We start from the raw sequence: 23935 nt of genomic DNA on the forward strand, positions 1-23935 counted from the left end.
GACAGGAGGTACTCGGTCTGGGGTCTGCCGGCCGCCACGGCGCTGGCCTTGCGGCGCCAGGTAGAGCCAAACGTCGGGCTTCGGGAAGGGCTTGTTGAAAGTGACCCGCCCGATCAACAGTATCTGGCCAAGGTTACCTTCTTCCCTGATAAAAAGCAACGGCGGGGAGGTTCTGTTTAACAATGAAGCGATGGTAAGGAAAGGCGTTCGGATGGAGTATCGAGACGCAAACCAATAATACCCCTTTTAAGAATAAGTTTGCTCTGGAAATAGAACAATTCAAATAGTATTTTATATATATATTTACATATGTGGCACAAATCACTGTTTCCTCATGGGAAGATCCCAACCATGACACACTGTGGACCGTGACGGTGATCCAGCACCTTCAACTCACTGAGCCCAGTCTTAGTGAAGGCGGCTCGGTGAGCGTTGGTGCCTTCGGTGAGCGAAGGGCGCTTTGACCAGTAGTGTGTTCTTACGTAAGGCGTCCTTCCCTTCGGCTCTCACAACGTCGCCCAGGTCCTCCATCCTCTGTTCTTCTCTCTGGTCACTAGTCACAAGGGAAACCTGCTATAAGAATGGGATCCCCGTCTGAGGCGGCCACGCTTCTGGTTCGCCCGACACTTTGCTTCAGGAACAGTTGTGTTTCTCGCCCGATCTTCGAGTGCCCACCGCCAGCACAATGCCAGACACCGCCGTAGAGTTGTTGCGCCTCCGTAGGCTGTCCAGGCCTCTCGTTTAGCGGCCTCCCACCCCCTGTACTGTACTGTCAGTCGCCTACAGAGCTGGAGACATCACGACTGCGGCCACTTGGGCTTCAAAACTCCATTCACCAAGTTTGCGAAACCAATTCAGAGTGATCATCTCATTTCACTATCATGACCTGGCCCGTCGCCATTCTGGACCTCTCAATTTGTTCCATAGTTCCTGCCCAAACGCCAAACACCCAAAGCAAGCGATCATTGAGACCCAGTTCATCCTTCCGAACCCAAGCGCATCGTGGGATCACAAATCGATCTCATCGCACAACACCAGGAAACTCCCTCCATTTCTATCACCAAACAACCGAGAAACGCACTCCGGATTGTGATTCAGTTTTTCAGCGTACGCCGGCGCCCCTCGACAATCGACATGTAAGCCATGGCCTCGTCCACTGCGCCAATGTCAGCAATCTGGCCGCGCGGGGCCAAAACACCACGAACGACATCGCGGAGTCAAGAAGAGAGCACTGACTTTGAGAGTGGACCCTCTCACGACCGGCGAGGTACCACGCCTCGTTGATGCGGTCCTCCTCGGCCTCGTCGCCATGGCAGGGGAAGAATTGCACGTCTGTCGACAGTGGTGCGAGGTCGGGCGTGCGAAGCCTGGGGATGCGGGGGGCCAGGGGCGCTGACGGCTGTTCGGTGTAGGCGGAGACGTCCTCGTGGGTGTCGGTCGGAATCTCGTCGGGGAAGAGGATGAAGTCATCGTATGATGCGTGTTCGTACGATTCGTCCTCCTGACGGCTGGCAAAGTCACTCTTGTTCCTGGATGGTGCGCTACGATCTCCATAATGGTCTCCGAGATGAATGTCCGGGCTGCTCCACGATCCAATTGCAAGGAGAGCACTATGGTCCGCGCTGCGCCTGCTTCTCCGCAACCTGGGCCTGGAGTTTCGGTGATGCGGTAGAGCCTGGTGTCTCGTCTGTGGCGAGGTGTCCATGGCGAATAGCTGCTCGCCGGTCATGTATCCAGGCTCAATGCTGCTCGGGTAGTCCCCTGGGTAGAGTGCCCCATTAAGTCTTGGCCTGGGGAAGTTGGCGAGCGTGGGCAACGGGCTCTTGGAGGAGTCTGCCCAGGCTTGGAGTCGTGAGGGGAGGCGGTCTCTCGCGATGGTGGCATCCGTGAGTGGAATTGGTATCCTGGGCTCACTGGCGATCCGGATCGTGTGAATGGGGTCCATTCTGGATGAGACGCGAAGGCTAGAGACATGAAAGCCATGATTGCGTTGTGAGGAGGACTGACGAGAGATGTCGGGGAGGTAGGCGATCAAACCAGCGTTGGATGACGAAGTCTCCGGGCAAGAATGACGAGATTCGACGAAGTTTCTGAGTTGAGAGGACGAGGGCCTCTAGTCTCTGCTCGAGGAGGTGGTGCAGTGGTGGTGAGTGGCCGGCTGGGTGACTGATGGGGTCTGATGGGCTCCTGCGGTCCGGACGCAATGGGAACTGATGGCCAAAAGAAGTTTTGAGTCCAGGGAGATGATTCTCTGATAAGACTGGAGAAACCAGAGAGGAGGAGGAGAGGTTGTGGGAAGGAGGGTGGTGGGATACTCGAGGGTTTTATGTGTGAGTGTCCGTCCCCGAGTGCTCTCTCTTCCTCCTGGCCAATCAGGGGCCGGGCTTAACTAACCCCCCGTTGCGTGCCAACGACCCCGACACGGCACCCGGACCCGCACTACCTTGATCCTACTCCCGTTGCCGTCTAGGATGACTGGCGTTCCCATTTTCATGCTACCGGGCTCATGGAGCCGGTGCAATGGCTCACAGAGTCAGGGGAAGTCGTCTTGAGGTTGCTGGATGTCGTTGGAGGCTTCTGGGCACCATCGGACGGTGCCGGCTATAGGTCTCGACTCCCATGTCTCCTTTGTCTTCCCTCGTGCCTGGAACATTTCTAGTATCGATTCTTCCATCTTTCAAGGTCTTTTGGAGTGGTTTGAATCATGTTCTGCCTTCTCTTTGCCCATCGTGCCTTTTGGTCTGGGTACTGGCCGGCGTCTTCGTGCTGTAAAGGAGCCTGTCCAAGACATGAGACCCCATGTGATTTCCAGCATGGCTTTCATGCGGTCGTTTCTTTCCCAAAAGCTAGTAACGGTTTCATCTCTTCGATTTGAGGAGCTGGTATCCAGGAATGTTTTCATCGTCGCCGCTGCATAGTGCCGTAGTCTTGGTGCTGGCTCAGCTGAGGCACAGTACCTATAGTCATGTGACTTTACGCTGTGTCCAGGCAATCCCCTTTCCCACGCTTGCATATTACCTACTTTGCGGATGAGAGCCATATGCGCTTGTCATCAAAAGAATGCTGGAGGGTATGGTGCACCGACTTCCCAGTCAAAGTCCGGTTGCCGGCCTCCCTCCCACCTCCACCACCAAAAGTCGACGCGCGTGAAAAAGTTGATGGTCTTGAGGCGGCTCAAATCCCAGAAGAACAAGCCAAAGAGTCGGCAGTTGGTCATTCGTAGGTCGTTGCAGGTTGAGCCGGGGAATGATTGATATGCCCAATACCACGCTTCTTCAGGCCCCTTGTCGATATCATCGGTGACCAAGGACTCTCGCACGTATTCCTTATACTCGTCCTCCGTATAAGACGAAAGAGCTTTTTGGAAGGGGAGTTCCAAATTGCTCAACTCGACACACTCATCGACTGCGTCGGTAAACCAAGAGTAGATCTCACCCACCCGGTTGTAGCTGGCGTAACGCGACTGCTGCGGGAGGTCTCGGAGGAGCTGGTAGAATTGTGTGGCCGGCGAGGTAGACACTTTGTAGAGGAACTTGACTCCAAAGCACAATAGTCGCGCTTGGTTCTGGTTGATGTGACAGTCGTTGCGCTCCAAGTTGGGAGGAAGAATCGGAGCCGTCCAGTACACCACTTGAGCTCCGTTTCGTGGGCCACAGTGGTGCGTCTGAAGGGCTTCAAGCTTTCGCAATTCCACGAGAGCACGTAAAGCTAGTGAAAAGTCAGGTATCCAGGCTAATATGGCGGAAGTTGGACAACGACTTACGAGGACCGATGACAGCCGCCGCAAGGAGGTCCCTAATGGCAACTAGTTGTTCGATTTCCCAAGGTGACAAACAGTCAAAGAAGTGTGCTCTTTGGAAGTTGACCGCGTCCAAGTTGAATCGCACAACTTCCGGGTCTTTAAACAACTTGCAGTAAATCTCAAAACGGTACAGGGCTCTTTGAAATCGGGCCGCTTCGGCAGCCGAAGGCTCCTCGGCCGTGATGGGCGCCTCTGGCCAGTCAGGCCGGTCGTTGGCGAGACCGCGTTGCTCCTTGACTAGGCGTTGCAGCGCAAGGCCTTGGAACTTTGATCCCAAGTGGCTGACACACTTGTGTAGTTCCGACAGGGCAGCGCCATCTGACAAGCTGATCGTCGGAGGAATGGGGGCTCGCCTCCTGAGGTATCCGTCACTGAAGTTGACAACCAGATTCTGGTCTCTCGGGTCAAACTTGGATGACTCAAGTGCCGCTATAGCGTCTGGCAGTGTACGGTGACCGATTTCGTTCAGGAGCACCTGCCGACATGCCGAAGGAGCGCAGCGGAGGTGTGTGGGAGATACAAGAGCTGCACTCCTGAGGCAGTCGAAGTCGGGCATGAAAGAGAGGATCGCAACCCATATTTCTTCCGGCAAGGGCCGTGACATTTTGTTGGATAAGGCTCAGTCCCGGTCCGGACGAACAGTATGAAATAATGGATGTTGGCTTTGAATTAAAGGCTCTCTTTGCCTTAATGATGTAAGTGTTCACCGGTTGTGTAATAGCAGGTGACCTGCTCGAGGATCAACCGTTTGCTTTCGAAGAAAAAATGACACAGATGTTCGTGGTGGAGTACAACATCGGATCAACTCTCGCTTCAACGCTGTGTTTACTGGCAGTGCGACTGTGGTTCCCAGCGTTGATGATAGGGGCTTGCATGGATATTGTTGGTCGATGTCAGTATTGGTGATTAAGCAACTGGGTTTTCAAACTGGCAGTTTGATCGATGAATAAGGAGCTGTCAAAGTATGAGGTTCGGCCAATATGCCGGGTTCCCCAATGGGTTGTGGTTGTGAGATTGCTTAGCTGATGCGGCGACGATGCATGAAAGTCCGTCCCGGCCGCCGCGTGGTTAGGTAATTCAGTCGGGTCCCAAATGTACAGTGCTGACGGACAGGTCACACAGCCAACAGCCAGGTCTTGATCACTGTGCGGGTCTCCACAGCAGTAACTGCCAATGAGCTTCCACAAGAAAGGCTAAGCCGTAAACGGCTAGCGCTCAATTGCTCTCAAGTCTCGCTGCAGGAAGATGCAGTGAATTGCTGGTCGGGAGCAAGCTCGCGTCAAATCCCTTCCCCAGCCCAGCCACGGTACCTTTTCGCGAACGTCACCTCCTCCGCCGCATCCCACTTCGCGCCATCGAGCCTCAATTATCGCATCGTTACTACGAGCAGCTCCGACCTCGTCTCGGATCAACGCCGCCTGCCAAAATCTCGCCGCGATGGGCAAGAAGAAGCGTGGTCACCCCGATGTCGAGGACGTCCTCTCCCGGCCGTGGTGCTACTACTGTATGCCTACACCTGCTCTACTGCCTCGAGATAGAATGCGCGTGCTAACTCTGCCATAGGCGAGCGTGACTTCGAGGATCTGAAGCTCCTTATTTCTCATCAGAAGGCCAAGCATTTCAAGTGCGACAGATGCGGTCGCCGACTCAACACCGCTGGAGGTCAGTTCATGATGCGCTTTCCTTGTTGTCCCATCGCCAGCTAACTTGTTTCGCTGTTCAGGTCTCTCAGTCCATTTGAACCAGGTCCACAAGGAAACCCTCACCCAAGTCGAGAATGCGCTACCGAACCGACAGGGTCTTGACGTCGAGATCTTTGGTATGGAGGGTATTCCCCAGGACATATTGGATCAGCACAGGAATCGCATTATCCAGAACTTCTACCAGGCCCAGGAGGACCGCCGTATCGCCACGGGAAACCCTCTGCCTGGCCAGTCAAAGCAGCCGAGGAAGAAGCTCAAGGTCGAAACTCCCGAGGAGCTCAAGGCCCGTCTTGCCGAGCACCGCGCAAGGATTGCTGCCGGGCATACTCCAGGCACCAGTGGCAGCCCGGCCAACGGCGCCCCCGCGAGCGCAAGCCCAGGTGCATTTGTAAGTTACGCCCATCATCCTATTGATGGGATATCGCGTCCGATACTAATTGTCTACTGCAGAACAACTCTCCTTACCCCCCGCCGCAAGCGCCCTATGGGGCTTCTCCCGATCAGAACTTCCCGCCCGGCGGCGCGCCTGGCGCCCCTGCATACCCGCAGTCAGGCTACCCGCAAGGCAACTATGCCGGTTTCTCTCCGTCATCTCTGCCTGCAAGACCGACTAGTGGCCTGCAAGCGATGCCTGGTCTTCCTCAGCGCCCGCCGCAGTATGGTGGTCAGTTCTGGAATGGCTCTGGCGCCCCGCCGCCTGGGTACCCGGGAGCATCAACTGTTGATGAGCTGGTCTCTGGCGCTGCGCAACACGGAGACGAAATTGATGAGCTCATTCGCAGAGCCGAATCTGGCATCAAGCCGCCCAAGAAGCCCGAGGACGAGGCTGCAGATGAGGCCGCGGGCGACAAGAAGTCGAAGAAGGACAAGAATGGCAGGATGTTTTACGCAGACACGGAGGTCAGCCCCGAGGAGCGCATGGCCCAATTACCGAGATACGCCTACGTGCCGCCTGCATCTTAGGCAATTGCTGTCGGGCTAGTTGAATATCAACCGGAGGCGTCGCGGTCCGGACGCGCTCGATCAACGGCACATGGCCACAGCCGCACGCTTCCACCAAAATGACGTGATTTTCTATACTCAGGGCGAGGACGACGGCATCCTACCGGAGCGGAGTTTAAATGGCGCAGCTGGGTTTGGGATGTACATAACTGTAAGGAACGCGCTAAAATTTCCGTCACTGTACTCATCGTAGGCTGTGGCGCTGAACAAAATGACAGGTTCTGCGCTCCCTGATGACCACCTATTAGTGATGTTTGTCTTCGATTGAAAGGTTTACAAGTGGGCAAGCTTCTGGTCTTCCGCCGCGTCCATCTCGGTTCCGGTCCTGCAGATGGGTTTGCAGCATGATGAGTGACAGTGCGTCCGAAATTGGATCCGGTCAGAAGTTTTGCTGACCTGACTGCAGTGCACGACGCATTCATCATCCCCGTTGCCAAAACCCTCGCCGTCCGCGGTCCCTTAACGACTCCCTCTGTGATAACCAACCAGGGGATATATTGCTTGTACGAGTTCAGTCCTGCGGCTGATTGACATTACAAGTAGCTTACTTTATATCATGCTACGAATGCCACTCCTCTCAGACAGTTCTTTAGCGGACCCGAGGCAAAGTAGAGGCTGAATTCCATCCGGTTCATACCGAACTCTCATGGATAAGTTGGATCAAAGCCAAGATGACCTGTACACCTCCTTGAGCTAAACTCTAAACTCAACTACATCTGAATCCGTATGTACTGTAATCATGAGAATAGCACTGCAAAGCGCAGTGAGCCTTCCAACTTCATCTCTATCTAGTATCCGGCGGTCGAATAGCATTACCTTTTCTTATCAAACTTCGCTCCCATTCATGATGGGCTCGTCAGAGTCTATCAGATTTCGTCCTGACTTACCACGACTGCTGTCGCAGTCAGCTTCGCTGCGCATGCACCTTCACAGTTGGTCTTGAGTGTCATTGCAGCAATCTACGTTTGGAATGACTTGCCTTGGGATACTCGCCTACATAATGAGGATATTTGCTTGACGATTAATGATGAGTGCGACTGCGATACTTGTGAAGCTTCTCTCCGGTTTATGTTCCCATGAAACTCATCCCGAGTTTTGTCTTGGAAACAAAGGTAGGTGATTGATCAATCAGTAGCCGTTCTATGACGGAAGTGGTTTATTTTGTAGATAATTAATAGCCTGAACAGTCTTTTTGTATGGTCTATCATCTTGCATAGCATATAGACATATGCTTGGTTCACGATGCATATCACCAGTTTGTCGATATACTAGGTATCTAATATCCAGCCAGAAATCCTGTAAATTCGTTTCGTGCCTGAAGTTACTGCCCACCAGTGTGAAAGTTGAAATAGATCATCGTCGGAACTGGTCTAAATCATTAAGGTCCACAAGCCAGGTCTTTGTCGCCTGCTGCTTTGGTTGGTGAAATACTCGATCTTACTTGTTTGACTGGCTGACATCGAACGTTACAGATATTTGTTTCAATATTGACTCCTAGTGTAGTATACTATTAGATATCTTGTGCTGCATTTACTCTTTTAGCATTTTGAACGTAATGGTCTTATGAGTGAAGTATGTACCATGGCCTTGGACCCACATTTGCTCCTTTCAATGCTTCCTGCCATTTCTCAAGCACAACATAGCTTGAGGGAAAGTAATCGTACTCTCCTTCCTAAAATCTCAGTTCTGGTTTTTTGTTAGTGAATGACAGGCTAAAAGCTGATGAAATAAACCATGCCTTTATCAAAGTGGAACACGCCGATGGTGCAGGCGATTATCGGATATTTTGGTTCTGGCCATCATCGATAACAAAATGAAGGACAAGTTTCCAACGTCCTACCCCTCTTAATCGCCGCCTGCTCGGTCATTTCCGGCGCTGCCCCTAGACTGTTCACCGCCTTGCACGTAGACTAACAGCTTCAGTGGCAGCCATTGCTTTGGAAAAGGGCAATCGCTGCGTTCTGCTAGCCGAATCCAACTTCGCAGATAAACCGATCTAATAGCATGACAACGACCAAGAGTTACTGGCTCAGACACGCAAGACCATATTTCACCAAATTTATCGGATAGATTGTCTGACTATGGGACATCCATGGGGGTTCTCGGCCATGAAACCTTCACAATCTTGTTGTCTTGTCCGCCAAAACTGTGAAAGCAGGCGCGGTCTCAGTCGTGGTGAGGTGTGTGGACATCCACGCCCATAACGTCCTCGGCCTATCGTAATTCGGTGACATCGGCTCCAGAGAAGGGGAAAGCTACGTTCGCTTCTACGTATCGGCTGGCACTTTACTGCCGCGTTTCGAAGAGAGAACGCGTGGAGAAGCCAACCTGGTGTGTGTGCACCACGCCCCGGTTGATGTTTCCGCTGTGGGGTAGCAGAATCCGATTGGAAAGCAAACAGCCATAGGAGATGGGATGAAAGCCAGCAACATCAACGCATCAACCCTTCGGAAAACGATGGAGATGGACTCATAGAATGCAAGTCATACAGGATTGATGTTTTCAGAGACGGCAGTGAGGTCAATGTTGTGAACAGGGTACTTTTTTTTATTTCTGCTACGCGGAACCTCAGACAAATGAAGGACTGTGTTGCAGAGAAAATCTTCCCTGCCAGCGCCTCCAGCTCTTTTTGACTTGATCCCTTTCATCTTACTCTAAGTCTAGAAGGCGTGACATTGTTCAGGTGCATGACGTTGATTGAGTTATTTTAAAGCAACCGAACTCCGAGCGTTTGAAGTGAAATGAGATGGAAATGGAAAGCGAGAAATCACGGCAAGCCATTGCTGTTTGAAGAATGTTTACAAACGAGTACTTTAACCAAAGCGAGTTTCTTCACTTCGTCTTCCCGTGTGATCTCCTCACTTGCAGATTTAAATCGCGGGGAAACCTTGATGACGCGTTACCTGTTCTTGCTCCAACTCCAGGTCATTGGGAACCGGCAAAGGCGCGCCGGGGCTGTCGCGATGACTCGCGAGAGCCCTAGCAACTTAGGCCACCCTCTGCGATGGTTTCATCCGTGCGATGCTGGGTCATCCGGGTAATTAGGGAACCAGACGAACATGGCCTGGGCGACTCGGTGCTCGGGAGATATCATGCTCGGGTCTACCATCAGGCAATACAGCATGGGGATGTGCGCTTTACGGCTAAATGCAACCTCTCCACTTCCAATGCCACGACCTGTATTTCCCCGCAGTCATTTTGCCGTGGGCACGCTGATCGACGAACCTTCGAATTTCCAAACCGAAAGATATTTGGGGTAACTTTCATAGCAATCCCCCCAGTATTCTTCACTGAGTTTTGTAGACTGTTATGCTTAAAACAATAGACTCTTGAAAGAATATCAATTGACCTTGACTATAGCAGAACGCTAAGCCAAGACTGATTCCACTCATGATAGAAGTTTCGTCTTCGGCAGTCGGCTCATGGATTGAACTAGGGTGGTTGGGCCGATCAACGTGGGGTAGTAGGTTGGAAGACACTCGCTTCGAGGACCTGGCGCGCCGCGTTGCGGGGCCGCTCGACTCAAGCATATTGGAGGTTGAGGTCTCGTTGGTTCCGTCACCCGAGGGAACCATGGATGTTTCTTCTAGCAGGGGCTCGAGAAAACTCGCTGGCTCCGTCTTCGACCTGTCATGGGAGCATTAGAAGTGGTCCCTTTTACCCGTCGGTCAGGCACGATCATCCTGGCTGGTGTCATCCATCCCGAGACGTCCCTGCGTGTGCTTCCTGTCCCATTATTGGCGGTGAAAATGATTATTGTGCCTGTGGTGTCATTCATATGCGCTCCCACCTCCCCATGCCCGATCAACCTGATCCCCCAAGGGTAGCGTCATCCTGGCCATGTCCACCGACCGTTCCTGGGTCAGATATTGCACTAGACCATTTGGTGGGATGCTCAGCTTTGTAGTTATATAATAGGTAGAGCTCCTGCCCCATTGATGATGCACGCTGCCCTTTGATCGCCACCTTGTTCTTGACCTTTCGCAGTCTTACTCGGCGAATCTGCCCAGACGTGAGCTTCCTCAAGCCCGCAGTCATGGTTTTCGTCAACTTGAAGTCCATCTCGCTGGTGGCACTCTCGAGTTTGGCACCCCTGATCTCAGCCCTTGGACAGAAACAGATCATCTCTTTCCAAAATGGTTCAGACAGCTTCCAGATCGCGGGCGGCGACACTGGAACTGGACAGATCCTGGTGTCCAGCGATGACTACTGGGGTGTCATTCGTGCTGCCGGTGACTTAGCCTTGGATTTTGGTCGCGTCACGGGCACGAACTACACGCTCAGCAATGGTGTGAATGGCTCGGAGCCGGCTTCCTACACCTTTGCTCCCGTGGATGTCAGCAACAACACTATCGTGAGTATATCCAGTTGTGACCAGATATTGATTTACTCAATACCTGGCCCCCCTTCTCAAGAGACCTGGAAGTAGTTTCGGGACACGTGAGGGCCCAATGTTGACGTTTGCAGTACCGCGTCCAAGACAAACAATCCTTCACCGGCCCCAACTACACCGACCCAGCGCCCGGCAGCACAGTCGTCATAGCCGGAACCGTTGGCCATTCAAAGTTCATCGACGATCTCGTCGCGGCCAAAAAGCTCAACACGAGCGCAATTGACGGGCAATGGGAGTCTTTCGTCAGCCAATTGGTTGAGAACCCCGTTCCGGGATGCTCCCGCGCCCTCGTTATTGCCGGCAGCGATCCTCGAGGCACCATCTACGGCATATACGACATCAGCGAGCAGATTGGCGTCAGCCCTTGGTACTTTTGGGCCGATGTGCCTCCCAAGAAGGCCACTGAAATATACGTCTTGCCTGAAGGCAAGGTTCAAGGATCCCCTTCGGTTAAGTATCGTGGTTTCTTCCTTAATGACGAGCAGCCGGCTTTGTCCAGTTGGGTTTCGTGAGTTACACGGCACTTTCATCGAGAATGAGGGCTAACGCATTGTCAGATCCCGATGGAACGACACCTGGAACAATGCCGCAGGGTACAACTACCACTTCTATAGCCTGGTCGGCGAGCTTCTACTCCGTCTTCGTGCCAACTACATCTGGCCAACGGTTTGGGGCAGCATGATTTACGTCGACGACCCACTCAACCAGCCCCTCCTCGATGCCTACGAGGTTGTTCTGGGTGGTTCCCACACGGAGCCTATGATGCGCGCCCAGAACGAGTTCCAGACATTCTACCAAGGCCAGTGGGCGTACAATCTCAACAACAAAACCATTGATGACTACTTCCGGTACGGTGTGCAGCGTGCCAAGCCATACACCCGTAACAGTCTGTATACGATGGGAATGCGTGGCACGGGCGACACGGCTATCGAGGGCAACTTGGGAGTTGAGGCAATCATCGAGATGCTGGAGGTACTTGTGAAGAACCAGCAGAAAATCATTGTCGATGGCCTTGGGGTCGAGTCTGCCTCCGATGTTCCGTCCTTATGGTGTCTCTACAAGGAGGTTCAGTCATACCAAGAGAAGGGCCTCCAGGTTCCCGAAGACATCACTCTCCTTTGGGCCGACGACAACTGGGGTAACGTCCGAAGGTTGCCGCTGGTGAATGAGACATCCCGAAGCGGTGGTGCTGGCGTATACTACCACTTCGACTACGTCGGCTCCCCGCGCGACTATAAGTGGATCAACACCATCCAGCTGGAGAAGACAGCAGAACAGATGTACCTCGCGTATGCGCGAGATGCCCGCAGGATTTGGATCGTTAACGTCGGCGATCTTAAGCCCCTCGAGATCCCCATCAGTCACTTCTTCGACCTCGCGTACGACACCGAAAAATGGGGGGTTGATGGGACTGAAGAGTGGCTCAGTGCCTGGGCGACCAGGGAGTTTGGTGAAAACCACTCGTCCAACATCTCGGACATCTTGACGAAGTATGGCATGTATGCAGCTCGCCGAAAGTACGAACTGGTTCAGCCCCAGACCTACTCTGTCATCAACTACAATGAGGCAGACGCAGTCTTGGAGCAGTGGGCCGCTCTGCAAGCGCAAGCTCAGGCTGTGTACGATGCTCTCGATAAAGAGTACCAAGCGGCCTTTTTCGAGATGATTCTGCACCCCATCACCGCTGGCGAGATTCTGAACAAGATCCAGATCAACGGAGCGAAGAACCAGTTGTACGCTGGACAAAAGCGTAACCTGGCCAACGATGTTATCGACGAGTCCAGGGCTTTGCTCGACGCCGATGCTGAGCTGACCAACAGATGGAACGAGTTGCTCGATGGAAAATGGGTGCACATGATGGACCGTAAGTACACACTTTGCTCTCAATCAAGGGCGCAGCACTAACGTAGAGCAGAAACTCATCTTGGATACGATGACTACTGGCAACAACCCATGCGCAACACCCTCCCTGACATGCGTTACGTCCAGACGCAATTCCCCTCGTTGGGTGGTCAGATTGGCGTCGGGGTCGAAGCCTCCAACGCGAGCGTCCAGGGAGACGACAAGTGGCATACCAACTCTGCCAACGACCTCACCGTGCCCCCACTGGACCCCTACGGCGCGCTCTCGCGCTACTTTGAGGTCTTTACTCGTGGCAACACGGCGTGTCCCTGGGCGGCCAGCCCGTGGGTGCCGTGGGTTAAGCTGTCGCAGTACAACGGAACCGTTGGCGGCGCGAACGGCACTGATAGTCGCGTCTGGATCTCGATTGACTGGGAAAATGCGCCGGCGGCTCCTAACGCGACGCAGGTGTATATCAATGTCACAACGCCGTGTGTAGGCACGGAGAAGTACTCTGGCCGGGGACAGAGGGTCATCGTGCCGGTTGTCAATCGCAAGGTTCCGTCCAGCTTCACTGAGGGCTTCGTCGAGTCTGATGGACACGTGTCCATCGAGGGCCCTCACTACCAGAAGATCGTCGAGCCGAGCGGCATTTCAAACAGCAGCAGCAAGCTCAAGTACCATGTGCTCAAGAACTACGGCCGCACCATGGGCGGAGTCACGCTGTACCCGCCCGAGTCGGAGAAAGTTAAGCTCGGCCAGGGTCCGGCCCTGGAGTACAACTTATATCTCTTCACCAACACCAGCAAGGCCAATGTCACGCTGTACATCTCGCCGTCGGGCAACTACCTCGGCGACGGCAGCCCACTCGAGTACGGCATCTCTCTTTTCCCGACCGGCAGCAACGGGCCGCAGCCCAAGACGGTTCAGCCGGTGGGCAAGACGCAGGGTCAGAACATGCCTGATGGATGGGACGGTGCCGTGGCCGATTCTGTTTGGGGACTCAGCGGCAACTACACGACGACGACATTTAACGTCGCCCAGGAGGGTGCGTACACGTTGCGTATCTGGACGCTCCTCCCGAACGTTATCGTGCAGAAGATTGTGGTCAACCTCGGCGGCGTGAGAAAGTCGTATCTCGGCCCCCTGAGAGTTTCTTGCTGGGACGTGATGAGCAGGGCGTTTCTAGCCGGACGGTGTTTACGGATACGCCCGGTATTCTTGGAGGTAAATCACAGTAACGTGCAGTGGGTTGTCGACGCGTTGGCCGTGGCTGTTAGTGTTGCTTCCAAGTAAACTGAGTTGATGTTGGGAGGGAGTGATTGGCCGAACGAAAAGCGGATGAAAGCGCTGAGCGAAGTAACGTTAATACCTAATGGAATAGAAACATGACTCTCTGTCCCCTAACAGCGGCCCAGCCAAGATCCAGTCAAACGGGGAGTTTTAATGGACTTTTCACTGACCCATGGCGCGTAACATGTTTTGCTGTGCACAGTGTGTGGCCCTTTGTTTGGAGACCCCGAGACTCCTTTGTCCACCGAGGTCTTCATTGTTTGTGGCTGAAGCCGAAGCACCAGCCTCGATGCATGTCAGACCCACTTCAGCCCAGACCAAGGATGTGTGGCTTGCCAGGAATTGCCTTTCCTGATTCGTGTATCTTCAAGTGTGGTGGATCTGTCGGAAGGGAATCGGGCTTAGCGTCCCCACACCTGCCTCGCTTAAATGGCTCCCGGTCGCCTGGAGCAACAGCGGCACTCGGTGCCAAAAAACAACAAACGTCAGTCCAGTCAGTCACTCTGCACAGTCAGCCCAGCCGAGAAGAAACGGGGGTCCCTTTCAAGACATTCACACGTCTCTGTCCGCGACTCTTCTAATCTCTTATCCATCTGCAGCTTCCATCCAACGTCGACCGGCACAGGTAGCAGCCAGAAGAAAGCTGCTCCTTCCTTCCTCACTTTCACTAACTCCCAACACGACAGCAGCTTCGCTCCTCTGCCGACCATATTCCCTTAATTCTCCCCTCTTTTTCTCCCACGTCTCTTCCTCTTCGCACATGCTTGGTCCGCGCTGCAAAGCGGCTTTGTTTATTTCTTGACTTCACCACAACCGTTTACTGCTGCGGCACCTTCCTCTGTCTTGGACTCGGAGCTCTATTTGTTTACAGTCTTGGAGCGAGCAGTCGGTTCGAGTCCGAGCCATTCCCGCACGACACGATACGAGACAGAACGGCCATACCATATTCACAAACAACAGCAAACATGGTCGCCGACCCCAATGCCGCCTCCATCACGGTCTCAGGTTCGTCAAACAGTCTACTACTCTACCGTGAATGTGAATACTGACGTCTTTTCTCACTAGTTCGAGTGCGACCGTTCACGATCCGAGAAGCTGCCCAACTGTATGTCAAACCAACGGGGGAAATGCGACCATGCGAATAGCCTACTAACTGTCTTTAGAACTCGCAACGATGAGGGCACTGTTTTCCTCGGCGAAGGCTCTCTCGCCGCCGCACCACCAAAGCTCCAGAGGGGTGGTATCAGACCGGTCATCAAGGTCGTCGATGACAGATGCTTGTGAGTGCTTTACGTCCTAGCTGCTGTCAACTTCCACCCTAACGTCCTATTCACAGAGTTTTCGACCCGCCCGAGGACAACCCTGTTCACAGATTCGGACGATCCGTCGTGCCCAACGGCAAGAAGGTCAAGGATCAAACCTTCATGTTCGACAGAATATTCGACGAGAACGCAACACAAAACGACGTCTACGAAGGCACTACAAAGCAACTTCTCGATAGCGTCCTCGACGGCTACAATGCTACGGTCTTCGCCTACGGCGCTACCGGTTGCGGCAAGACGCACACCATTACCGGCACATCACAACACCCAGGAATTATCTTCATGACCATGCAGGAACTCTTCGAAAAGATCAACGAACGAAGCCAGGACAAGACCACCGAGATCACGCTTTCCTACCTCGAGATCTACAATGAGACCATCCGCGATCTGTTGATCCCCGGAGGCAGCAAGCAGGGATTGATGCTCCGTGAGGATTCGAATCAGGCCGTGTCTGTCGCAGGCCTGACAAGCCACCATCCCAAGAACGTACAAGAGGTCATGGACATGATCGTTCAGGGAAATGAGTGGCGTACTGTCTCGCCGACCGAGGCCAATGCCACCTCCTCCCGCTCCCACGCTGTTCTTCAGATCAACGTGTCGCAAAAGGACCGCAACGCCGACGTCAACGAGCCGCATACCATGGCCACGCTGAGCATCATCGATCTTGCCGGTAGCGAACGTGCCAGCGCCACGAAGAACCGCGGCGAGCGTCTGCTCGAAGGCGCAAACATCAACAAGTCCCTCTTGGCCCTGGGAAGCTGCATTAATGCCTTGTGCGACCCGCGCAAGCGCAACCACGTACCATATCGCAACAGCAAACTTACTCGACTCCTCAAGTTCTCCCTCGGTGGCAACTGCAAGACGGTCATGATTGTGTGTGTCAGTCCTTCAAGCGTTCACTTCGACGAAACGCAAAACACTCTCCGATACGCGAACCGAGCCAAGAATATCCAGACCAAGGTCACCCGTAACGTCTTCAACGTCAACAGACACGTCAAGGACTTCTTGGTCAAGATTGACGAGCAAATTGCGCTGATCAATGAGCTCAAGGCGCAACAGAAGGATGCCGAAAAGATATTCTACGCCAAGTTCCGTAAGCAATTGGAAAAGCGCGACTCCGTCGCCCGCGAAGGCGTTCAGCGCATTCGCGTGGCCTACGACAACTCTGCCAACGACAGGCGGGACAAGATCAACAACATGAAGAAGTTGCGGGCTTTCGAAAGGCGCATCGGCATACTTTCCGCCTGGATTGCCTCCTTCGACACTGTCTGCGATCGGAGAGGAGATGAAGACTCGATGCCCGCGCCCCTCCTTGCCATCCGCAAGACAGCGCAAGGCATCTTGGTTGAGTTGGAGCACAGCCGCCACCACATTCACCAAAAGCTGGAGAACACCAACTGGGAACGGGCCATCGATACTGCCCTTCATCACAGCATCAAGCAGTTACCCGGCGGCGACGCTGACGCAGCCGAGATTGACGCCCTGACCCGCGAGGCAGAGTTACTGAAGGCCAACTTTGGCAGAGATGCCACCCGGGAGGTCATGGAAATGGATAAGGTCGGCGATGCGGCCATGATCCAAGTTCTCCTGACCGCCCAGTTCGACATTCTGGCGTCGCTCGAAGATACTTTGGAGATGAATGAAGAGGATGCCGTTGCGCACGCTAAACGGATTATCAACCGTTTGCTGGAGGCCGGCTTCTCGGCCGCCTCCCATATCGTCAAACCTGACGGTGCCATGATCCCCGTCGAGAAGTTTTCTCCCAGCAAGCGAGGCACACCGAAGCGCAAGAAGGCAGTCATCAACAACATTAACAACACATCTCCTGTTCGACAGCCTGCTTTTGTCCCGCCTTCCGAGCCTGCGCCTCAACCCCATGCGTCTCCCATGAAGTCGTCGCCTCGCCGTAGGAAGGCCGGTGCGCCGCGGAGTCCTCGTAAGGGGGTCTCTTTTACGCCAGTCAGGAGGAAGTCGGAAGCCAAGCGAGCTGTTCGCTGGAGGGACGATGAAACCGAGCAGGGTACGCTGGCGGATTTCGAAAAGACACCCAAGAAGTTCGACTCGACGCCAGAGCACAACTCGCCCGACAAGACAGCATTGAGAATGCCAGCCCTACCCTCCTACTTGCGAACCGCCTCGCCCAACTCCGACACTAGCCCGACGCTAGAGCTTCCTGAATCCTCATCCATCCCGCTGGTCAAACCTAACAGGTTCCAGGCTGGATTCCTGTCCAAGGGCCGCGTCTCGTCCATTGGCTCTGGGTCTCCGACCGTGCCAGTGCCGACAATGTCGTTGCCCCTGGGCTCGTCTCCGTCGTCGGACAGCGGAGACCGCGTGGCTCCCTTGCGCGCTCTTGACGTGCACCGCTCCTCCAACCTGTCTCCGCCGGCCTTCCGCTCTAGGATTGCGAGAGCTAGCCCGCCGCCGAGGACTTCCCTTTCAGGCAATTTATCGGCCGACGAGAACAACCCGCCATCGTCTCAGAATGCCTCTGGATCCGAGTCGGAGTCTCCCAGCATCGATCCTAGAAAGATTCGATCTGCCTTGCAGTCCATGAAGAAGGTCCGAGGCGAGCACCGTCGTGTGTCGTCCATAGGAGGGTCGGCGGGCAACAACGCCAGGCGTATTTCTTCGGTCAACCCGATTGGCTCCAACCATCGGGCATCGACGAGCTTCTCGGGTCCGTTGGCTAGCAACTCAAACGGCATCTCGCGGCAGCGCCGAGCCAGTGCGGAGCGGAGGCTTTCTCCGCCCATCACCTGCTCCCCCCCTGATCTTAGGAATGATCGGGCGTTCACCGCAGGGCAAGCAAGGAGAATGCACCTGGGAGGTAGTTTGAGATTGGAGGGAGGAAGCCCCCAGGCGCCTCAAAACAGAATGGCTAGCGCCGACTTCAAGAACAGACGCATCACCATTGGCAGCCTGGCGGCCAACGGAAAGATCGAGAAGACGCACGCACCCAGACCCAGCGTGGCAGGGTGGCGTTGATTTTGTTCTGGTTTCAATCATACCCATTTGGTTGTCGCATAGCAGTGCGACGAGGAGTCTCGGGCTGTTCTTCTCTCTCGTTTTTCCATTGATGGGGCGTTGGGCACTCTTCAGGTCTTAGCCCTTGAATTCGTCGTTTGGCTGTTTCCATCGTCTGGCGGGCCTGGTCGAGGGTCTTTGTATGGTTGTTGTATCAATAGCTGGCGGTCGGTGAATATCTACAGTTTATCTAATGACAAGGGTCCAGTAGCAAAGTCCCAGGCTAACAGTGGTATGTGCTCATTTGAGGAATTAAACTCGAATAGCCGCGGAAAAGTCTCCATAGAACTCTATTCCAATGAGGCCATAGCCTCTGTTTTGTGCCTCACGGTAAGTATGTAGTTGGTTCGCAACGTTGTTCTGACCTTATTATCAAACGGCTTTTTCATCCGTCTTTTCCGCCCTACTTACAGCTCGGAGGTCATGTTGGAGCAGATAACCAGCTCAAGACAGCGGATTGCGAGGAGAGGCAGCATTACGAGCACCTCGGCTCCTAAAGTTCAATCGGAGCTCTTCTCAGAGACGTCCTTTCGGCTGGCGCTCAACGGCATGTAATCCTCAGCTCAGCTCGAAGTGGCAAATCTCGTTGCATTGATTGCCACTGTGACTCCAACTGACGGCAAACGCAGCACCCGGACTTTAGGAGGACGAAAATCTAGTTCACTTATGCAATGGGTTGGTGCCGGCGGCAATGGTTTAGATCGGACGCGGCATCGGCTGAAAGCTCGCTCCGGAGGGCGGTCGGCCGAGTCATTGTCGCCGATCGTTGTCGATACACACACATCAGATGACGGACACACGGACAGCAGCAGCAGCATTAATTCATAACTGAACGAGCACAGCGACGGGACGTTGAACTAAGCACCGCTACCTCCACTTCGCTAAGCTGCATCTCAACGGCGGATATTTGGGGCGGGCAGCGATAAAGAGGATGGGATGGCATTACCTAAAGTCGGTTAGTGGTACGTAATCGATTTATCCCTTTACCTAAGAGGCTATCGAGCCGCCCACAGCAGGGGATGACCTGGGTCGGAGGAGCTGAGAGTTTTGCAACGCCGCAATCTTATTCCAATCATGCTTATTCGATTGATATTCTCCAACCAACGCTTATCGCGCCATCGGCAGAAGAGGGCGGGTTGATTGTCGCTTGGGATGGGAGAGGCTTGAGTGGCTTGAGTGGCTGGGCTGTTTCCAATGTCTCACTCAATCCCCGAATGGCGATCCGTCTGTACAGTATTCCCTTATCTCTCGGAGCAAGGACGCCGGCTGAGTCGGCATCGCTGGTAACCGCCACCTGCTCAACTCGCCGCTCTGCAGCGCTGGCACCCCCAGACGCGACGACAGTGAAGCGTCGGGGCGCGAGGATGAATGAGGAATGTGAGAAGGACCTCGTCCAGAGTTTTGCGCAGCCCGACCGTTGTTCGAGTTGGGGAGAAAGTTTGGTCCAAGACCCGCGCGAACTTTTGCAAAGGTAAACGAGTCGGCCCCCGTCAATGTCCCCTCTGGGCCATGCCACTTCTCGAAAGAGAAACTGGATGCAACTACAGCAGGGTCCAGGTCGTAACAGCCACAGCACGTCATGGCAGGTTCCGACTGAGCGTCTACAGGGCATAATCGCCAAGATGGCAGCGACGAGCCGAGGCCTGCGCTGTCAAGACCCGTTGACAAGGAGAAACGTGCATAGAGAATGCCTCGAGCAGGCATCATACACCCCTCCCCCAATCGCCACCGTCATCCGCCCCAGACGTCGCGTTGCCTTCCTTCCCGTCTTGGCCTCGATCTCGTACCTGCGCGGCCCCGGACTGGGCACTTCTGGGCAATGTCTGGGCAAGGTGGCAGGCATGGAGCGAAGATGGTGAGAGGGTTGCAATCGCCGCCGTCGCTCGCATGCGAGCATCGCGGGTGGAGACTTGGCGGTAAAGCTTGTTTCCATGTGCCGAGGCGGCACCAAATGCCTGGCGATGGCCGCGGGAGACCAATCAAGGGGTGTAGACCGCGGGCGAGTTTGTGATCGACTCGCCAGCTCGACATGGGTCGTCCCGGTTCGTGTCTCGGAGCCCCAGCAGCATTGGACTGTGATGTGGCCTGGCGACTCCCGGAGCCATGTCCCGAGTAGGTAGGTGCTTTCCAACGTCGACTCGACGACCCGAGAACTTCTGGAGACCAATTCCGGAGCTCTCGCAAGCAACGGGGACCAAAGCTGCCTTGGGCCGGCAGTGCTCTCAGCTGAGAGTCTGGATTGGTTGGCAAGCTCGTTGTCGCATTTCTTTTCCTCCTCCTCCCCCCCCAGCCGCTCGCGGGGCCCCTCTTCATCATCAGCTTCCTCCTTTTCATCATCCCAACTTCCGCTTCGAACGATCGGGGACCGGCATCACGTCGCATCGCCCGAGTCGTTCGCCCCATTCGACCTGCTCTTTTCCATCTAGTCTGCCGTAGCTGAGAAGTCGTGCTTGTGACAAGCTTTGGTCAAAAGTTCCCTCCCCTCCCCCCTCCACTCCCCCTGGCCGGGAATAATTTGGCACTGAGCTGATCCTATGGGGGAGCAATGGGGCTACGGACGACCTTAGTCAAGATCTCCAGCTCCCTTATCGAGACTAGTCTGCCCGTTGATGGTTGCCGCTTGTGGTCGATTGCTTGTTGTTCCTTTGATATTGTCCTGCACCACTACCCAGGGGTGCTCTCCGTACTCATCAAAGCTGGCCCCTCTATTATCTCGAATCACGATGCATTACACTGTTATTCATGTCCGCGCCTATATGGAGTTACGACAGGAAGCCCAGCTATGGCATGATGCTCCCTATCGGAAGGTGGTATCCCTCCCCGGTTATCTCTTGCCGGACAACATGCTGGCCCAAGTTGTTGCCCCTTGTTGTTGTTGGAATATCGAAAGCTTGTGATGTCGCCAAGGGCTGCAACTAACGCATCCATGATCCCGTCGACCGAGTGAGTGGTCCTCCCCGCCGTCCAGGACAGCCTCCGCCCAGGACTCGACGATCATGATATAAACCGTCTGCTCTCCCCCATTCATCATCTCATCTCTCATCCTCATCCTCATCCTCATCGGTCTCTCCCCAGTCCTCATCCTCAGTCCTCTCATCCGCTCTCTGCCTCACTCCTCTCGGCTTCGTTGCTACCGGTCTCTTGTTGTGTCTTCCACAATGACTGGCTCTTCCTTCGTCTCGGCCCTCACGGCCGGCCTCGCCCTGGCCTCCACCGCCGCCGCCCTCCCCGCCGGTGCCCAGCAGGAGAGAGGCTTCACCGTCGAGCAGGTCCGCAACCCCCGCTACGTCCGCTCCGGTCCCCTCGCCCTTGCCAAGGCCTACCGCAAGTACAAGGCCCCTCTGCCCGAGGACCTTGCCAGCGTCGTCGCCAACATCACCGCCGCCGGCCTCGTCCAGCGCGCCACCGGCAGCGTCGCCGCCAACCCCCAGGAGTACGATGTCGAGTACCTGAGCCCCGTCCAGATCGGCACCCCGGCCCAGACCCTCAACCTCGACTTCGACACCGGCTCCTCCGACCTCTGGGTCTTCTCCACCTCGACCCCGTCCAGCCAGCGCAACGGCCAGACCGTCTACGACCCGAGCAAGTCCAGCACCGCTTCCCGCCTCTCCGGCGCCACCTGGTCCATTTCCTACGGCGACGGTTCCAGCTCCAGCGGTATTGTCTACAAGGACACCGTCACCGTCGGCGGTCTGACCGTCACCGGCCAGGCCGTCGAGGCCGCCTCAACCGTCTCCGACTCCTTCACCTCCGAGAGCGACCTGGACGGTCTCCTGGGTCTCGGCTTCAGCAACATCAACACTGTTGAGCCCACCCAGCAGAACACCTTCTTCGACACCGCCAAGTCCAAGCTGACCTCGCCCCTTTTCACTGCTGACCTGAAGCACAACAAGGGTGAGTACCTTTTTTTTTGTTCCCCCTTCCGAAGGGCATGGAGCTCGACGTACTGACAGTGAACTAGCCGGCAAGTACAACTTCGGCTACATTGACACCGCCGCCTACACCGGCTCCATCACCTACACCTCGGTCAACAGCGCGAACGGCTGGTGGCAGTTCACCTCCTCCGGCTACCAGGTCGGCTCCAGCAGCTTCGTCACCAGCTCCGTCACCGGCATCGCTGACACCGGCACCACCCTCCTCCTGCTCCCCCAGTCCATCGTCACCGCCTACTACAAGCAGATCAGCGGCGCCAAGTACGACTCATCCCAGGGAGGCTACACCTTCCCATGCTCGGCCACCGTCCCGTCCTTCACCTTCGGTGTCGGCAGCGCCCGCATCACCATCCCCAGCACCTACATGAACTACGCGCCCGTCAGCACCAGCACTTGCTTCGGTGGCCTGCAGAGCAACACCGGCATCGGCATCTCCATCTACGGTGACGTCGCCCTCAAGGCCGCTTTCGTTGTCTTCAACGGCGGCACCAAGCAGCTCGGCTGGGCTGCCAAGACCCTCTCCTAAACTACTACTTAGGAGTCGATCGGAGAGACACACAAAAAAAGATGGCGGTTTCAGCAGACCTTGCGGCCCGAATGATCTGGAATCGAGGACTGGATAGAGGACGGGAGAAATTCGGGGTCCATTGTCTGATGTGTCGTCCATCGACAAGTCATGTGACTACTTCTTATACATACTTCTTATTTGTTACGTGTTGGAGGACCATGAGTGATGATGACAAGGAGATAGCTGAGTAGCCTTATTTCAATAATGATACTCACATATGGAAAGAAGATGGCAATCCTCAAAACGCCTCTGTGTGCGCACTTTTTCCGTGCATGTGGTCGATCCACACGTTTTCCGTTGAACTAATTTTTTCCAGCGTCGCGCATCAGTGAATGTGTTCTTTTCCGAAGTGCCAAGAAACCCATGCGTGCGCATCGTGGCTGGACCGCTTAAAAAAGATACTTTCGGGCGGACTTTCACTCATGTTCACTCACCACACGTTGAGCCATTCACTCACACCCATTCCCGACTACATTCCCCATCTCATCCCCCCCTCCTACTTTCACCACGTTTTCATATGTGTTGGTCTTGGCATGGGGGGAAGCGCCGTCGGTGCTTGGCGGTCCTTTCGCAGCCCTCCTGAGTCCCGCCCAGCCCTGCACGGCGCGGTTCGCCGCCCTGCCCGATGGCCAAGAACGCCAAGAACTGTGGGAGGCAGGGAGTGAAGCCGAGAAGGTCTGAACACTCGGACTCGCTATGCCGAGATGCAGATGGTGGCTGATGGGGAAGAGGGTGAGCGAGGGCTTCCACCTCTCATCAGTGGGTGGGATTTTGGCCAAGGGTTCGTTGCCAAGAGCGAGGAAGGCCGGGGAGAGGGTGGAAAGAGGTGAACCAACCCAACCGTGAGTGAGATTGTGCTTCTTCTTCAGCATCCTGCCTGTTCGCTTCAGCGGCGCAATTTTGATGCGACAATGACGGGAAAATCGGTTACCGCATCTTGGCAGAAAAGGATTTTTATTTGATTTCAGAGATGACTGCTACATAGCCATGAACCTCATCTTCTTGGAGGTCGACTGGTTCAACTCCTCCAATGAGGTTATGAGATGAGATT

General features: G+C 54.8%; 7 protein-coding genes across 7 annotated transcripts; 5 read left to right on the forward strand and 2 right to left on the reverse strand.

Annotated features, from left to right (window-relative positions):
* Positions 1-1094: 1094 nt before the first annotated feature.
* Positions 1095-1945, reverse strand: ColSpa_12679 (uncharacterized protein; the record flags this gene model as incomplete). Its single annotated transcript, XM_049278891.1, has 2 exons — positions 1095-1156; positions 1237-1945. The coding sequence occupies 2 exons, from the start codon at positions 1943-1945 to the stop codon at positions 1095-1097; spliced, it is 771 nt and encodes a 256-aa protein (XP_049134848.1).
* Positions 1946-3052: 1107 nt separating this feature from the next.
* Positions 3053-4406, reverse strand: ColSpa_12680 (uncharacterized protein; the record flags this gene model as incomplete). The annotated part of the gene is made up of 2 exons (XM_049278892.1): positions 3053-3708; positions 3764-4406. 2 exons carry the CDS (start codon positions 4404-4406, stop codon positions 3053-3055), a joined length of 1299 nt encoding a protein of 432 aa, XP_049134849.1.
* An 833-nt stretch (positions 4407-5239) lies between these two features.
* On the forward strand, positions 5240-6468 carry ColSpa_12681 (BUB3-interacting and GLEBS motif-containing protein ZNF207; the record flags this gene model as incomplete). Its single annotated transcript, XM_049278893.1, has 4 exons — positions 5240-5306; positions 5366-5464; positions 5526-5893; positions 5956-6468. 4 exons carry the CDS (start codon positions 5240-5242, stop codon positions 6466-6468), a joined length of 1047 nt encoding a protein of 348 aa, XP_049134850.1.
* Positions 6469-10543: 4075 nt separating this feature from the next.
* Positions 10544-14038, forward strand: ColSpa_12682 (uncharacterized protein; the record flags this gene model as incomplete). The annotated part of the gene is made up of 4 exons (XM_049278894.1): positions 10544-10861; positions 10975-11408; positions 11458-12764; positions 12816-14038. 4 exons carry the CDS (start codon positions 10544-10546, stop codon positions 14036-14038), a joined length of 3282 nt encoding a protein of 1093 aa, XP_049134851.1.
* A 962-nt stretch (positions 14039-15000) lies between these two features.
* ColSpa_12683 (kinesin-like protein 6) lies at positions 15001-18345 on the forward strand (the record flags this gene model as incomplete). Its single annotated transcript, XM_049278895.1, has 4 exons — positions 15001-15040; positions 15101-15140; positions 15199-15315; positions 15372-18345. The coding sequence occupies 4 exons, from the start codon at positions 15001-15003 to the stop codon at positions 18343-18345; spliced, it is 3171 nt and encodes a 1056-aa protein (XP_049134852.1).
* Positions 18346-20006: 1661 nt separating this feature from the next.
* On the forward strand, positions 20007-20243 carry ColSpa_12684 (uncharacterized protein; the record flags this gene model as incomplete). Its single annotated transcript, XM_049278896.1, has 1 exon — positions 20007-20243. The coding sequence occupies one exon, from the start codon at positions 20007-20009 to the stop codon at positions 20241-20243; it is 237 nt and encodes a 78-aa protein (XP_049134853.1).
* Positions 20244-21542: 1299 nt separating this feature from the next.
* Positions 21543-22842, forward strand: ColSpa_12685 (endothiapepsin; the record flags this gene model as incomplete). Its single annotated transcript, XM_049278897.1, has 2 exons — positions 21543-22278; positions 22346-22842. The coding sequence occupies 2 exons, from the start codon at positions 21543-21545 to the stop codon at positions 22840-22842; spliced, it is 1233 nt and encodes a 410-aa protein (XP_049134854.1).
* Between the last annotated feature and the right edge of the window lie 1093 nt (positions 22843-23935).

This window comes from Colletotrichum spaethianum (genome assembly GCF_022836535.1).
Source record: "Colletotrichum spaethianum MAFF 239500 DNA, contig70, whole genome shotgun sequence".
NCBI classification, from domain to species: domain Eukaryota; kingdom Fungi; phylum Ascomycota; class Sordariomycetes; order Glomerellales; family Glomerellaceae; genus Colletotrichum; species Colletotrichum spaethianum.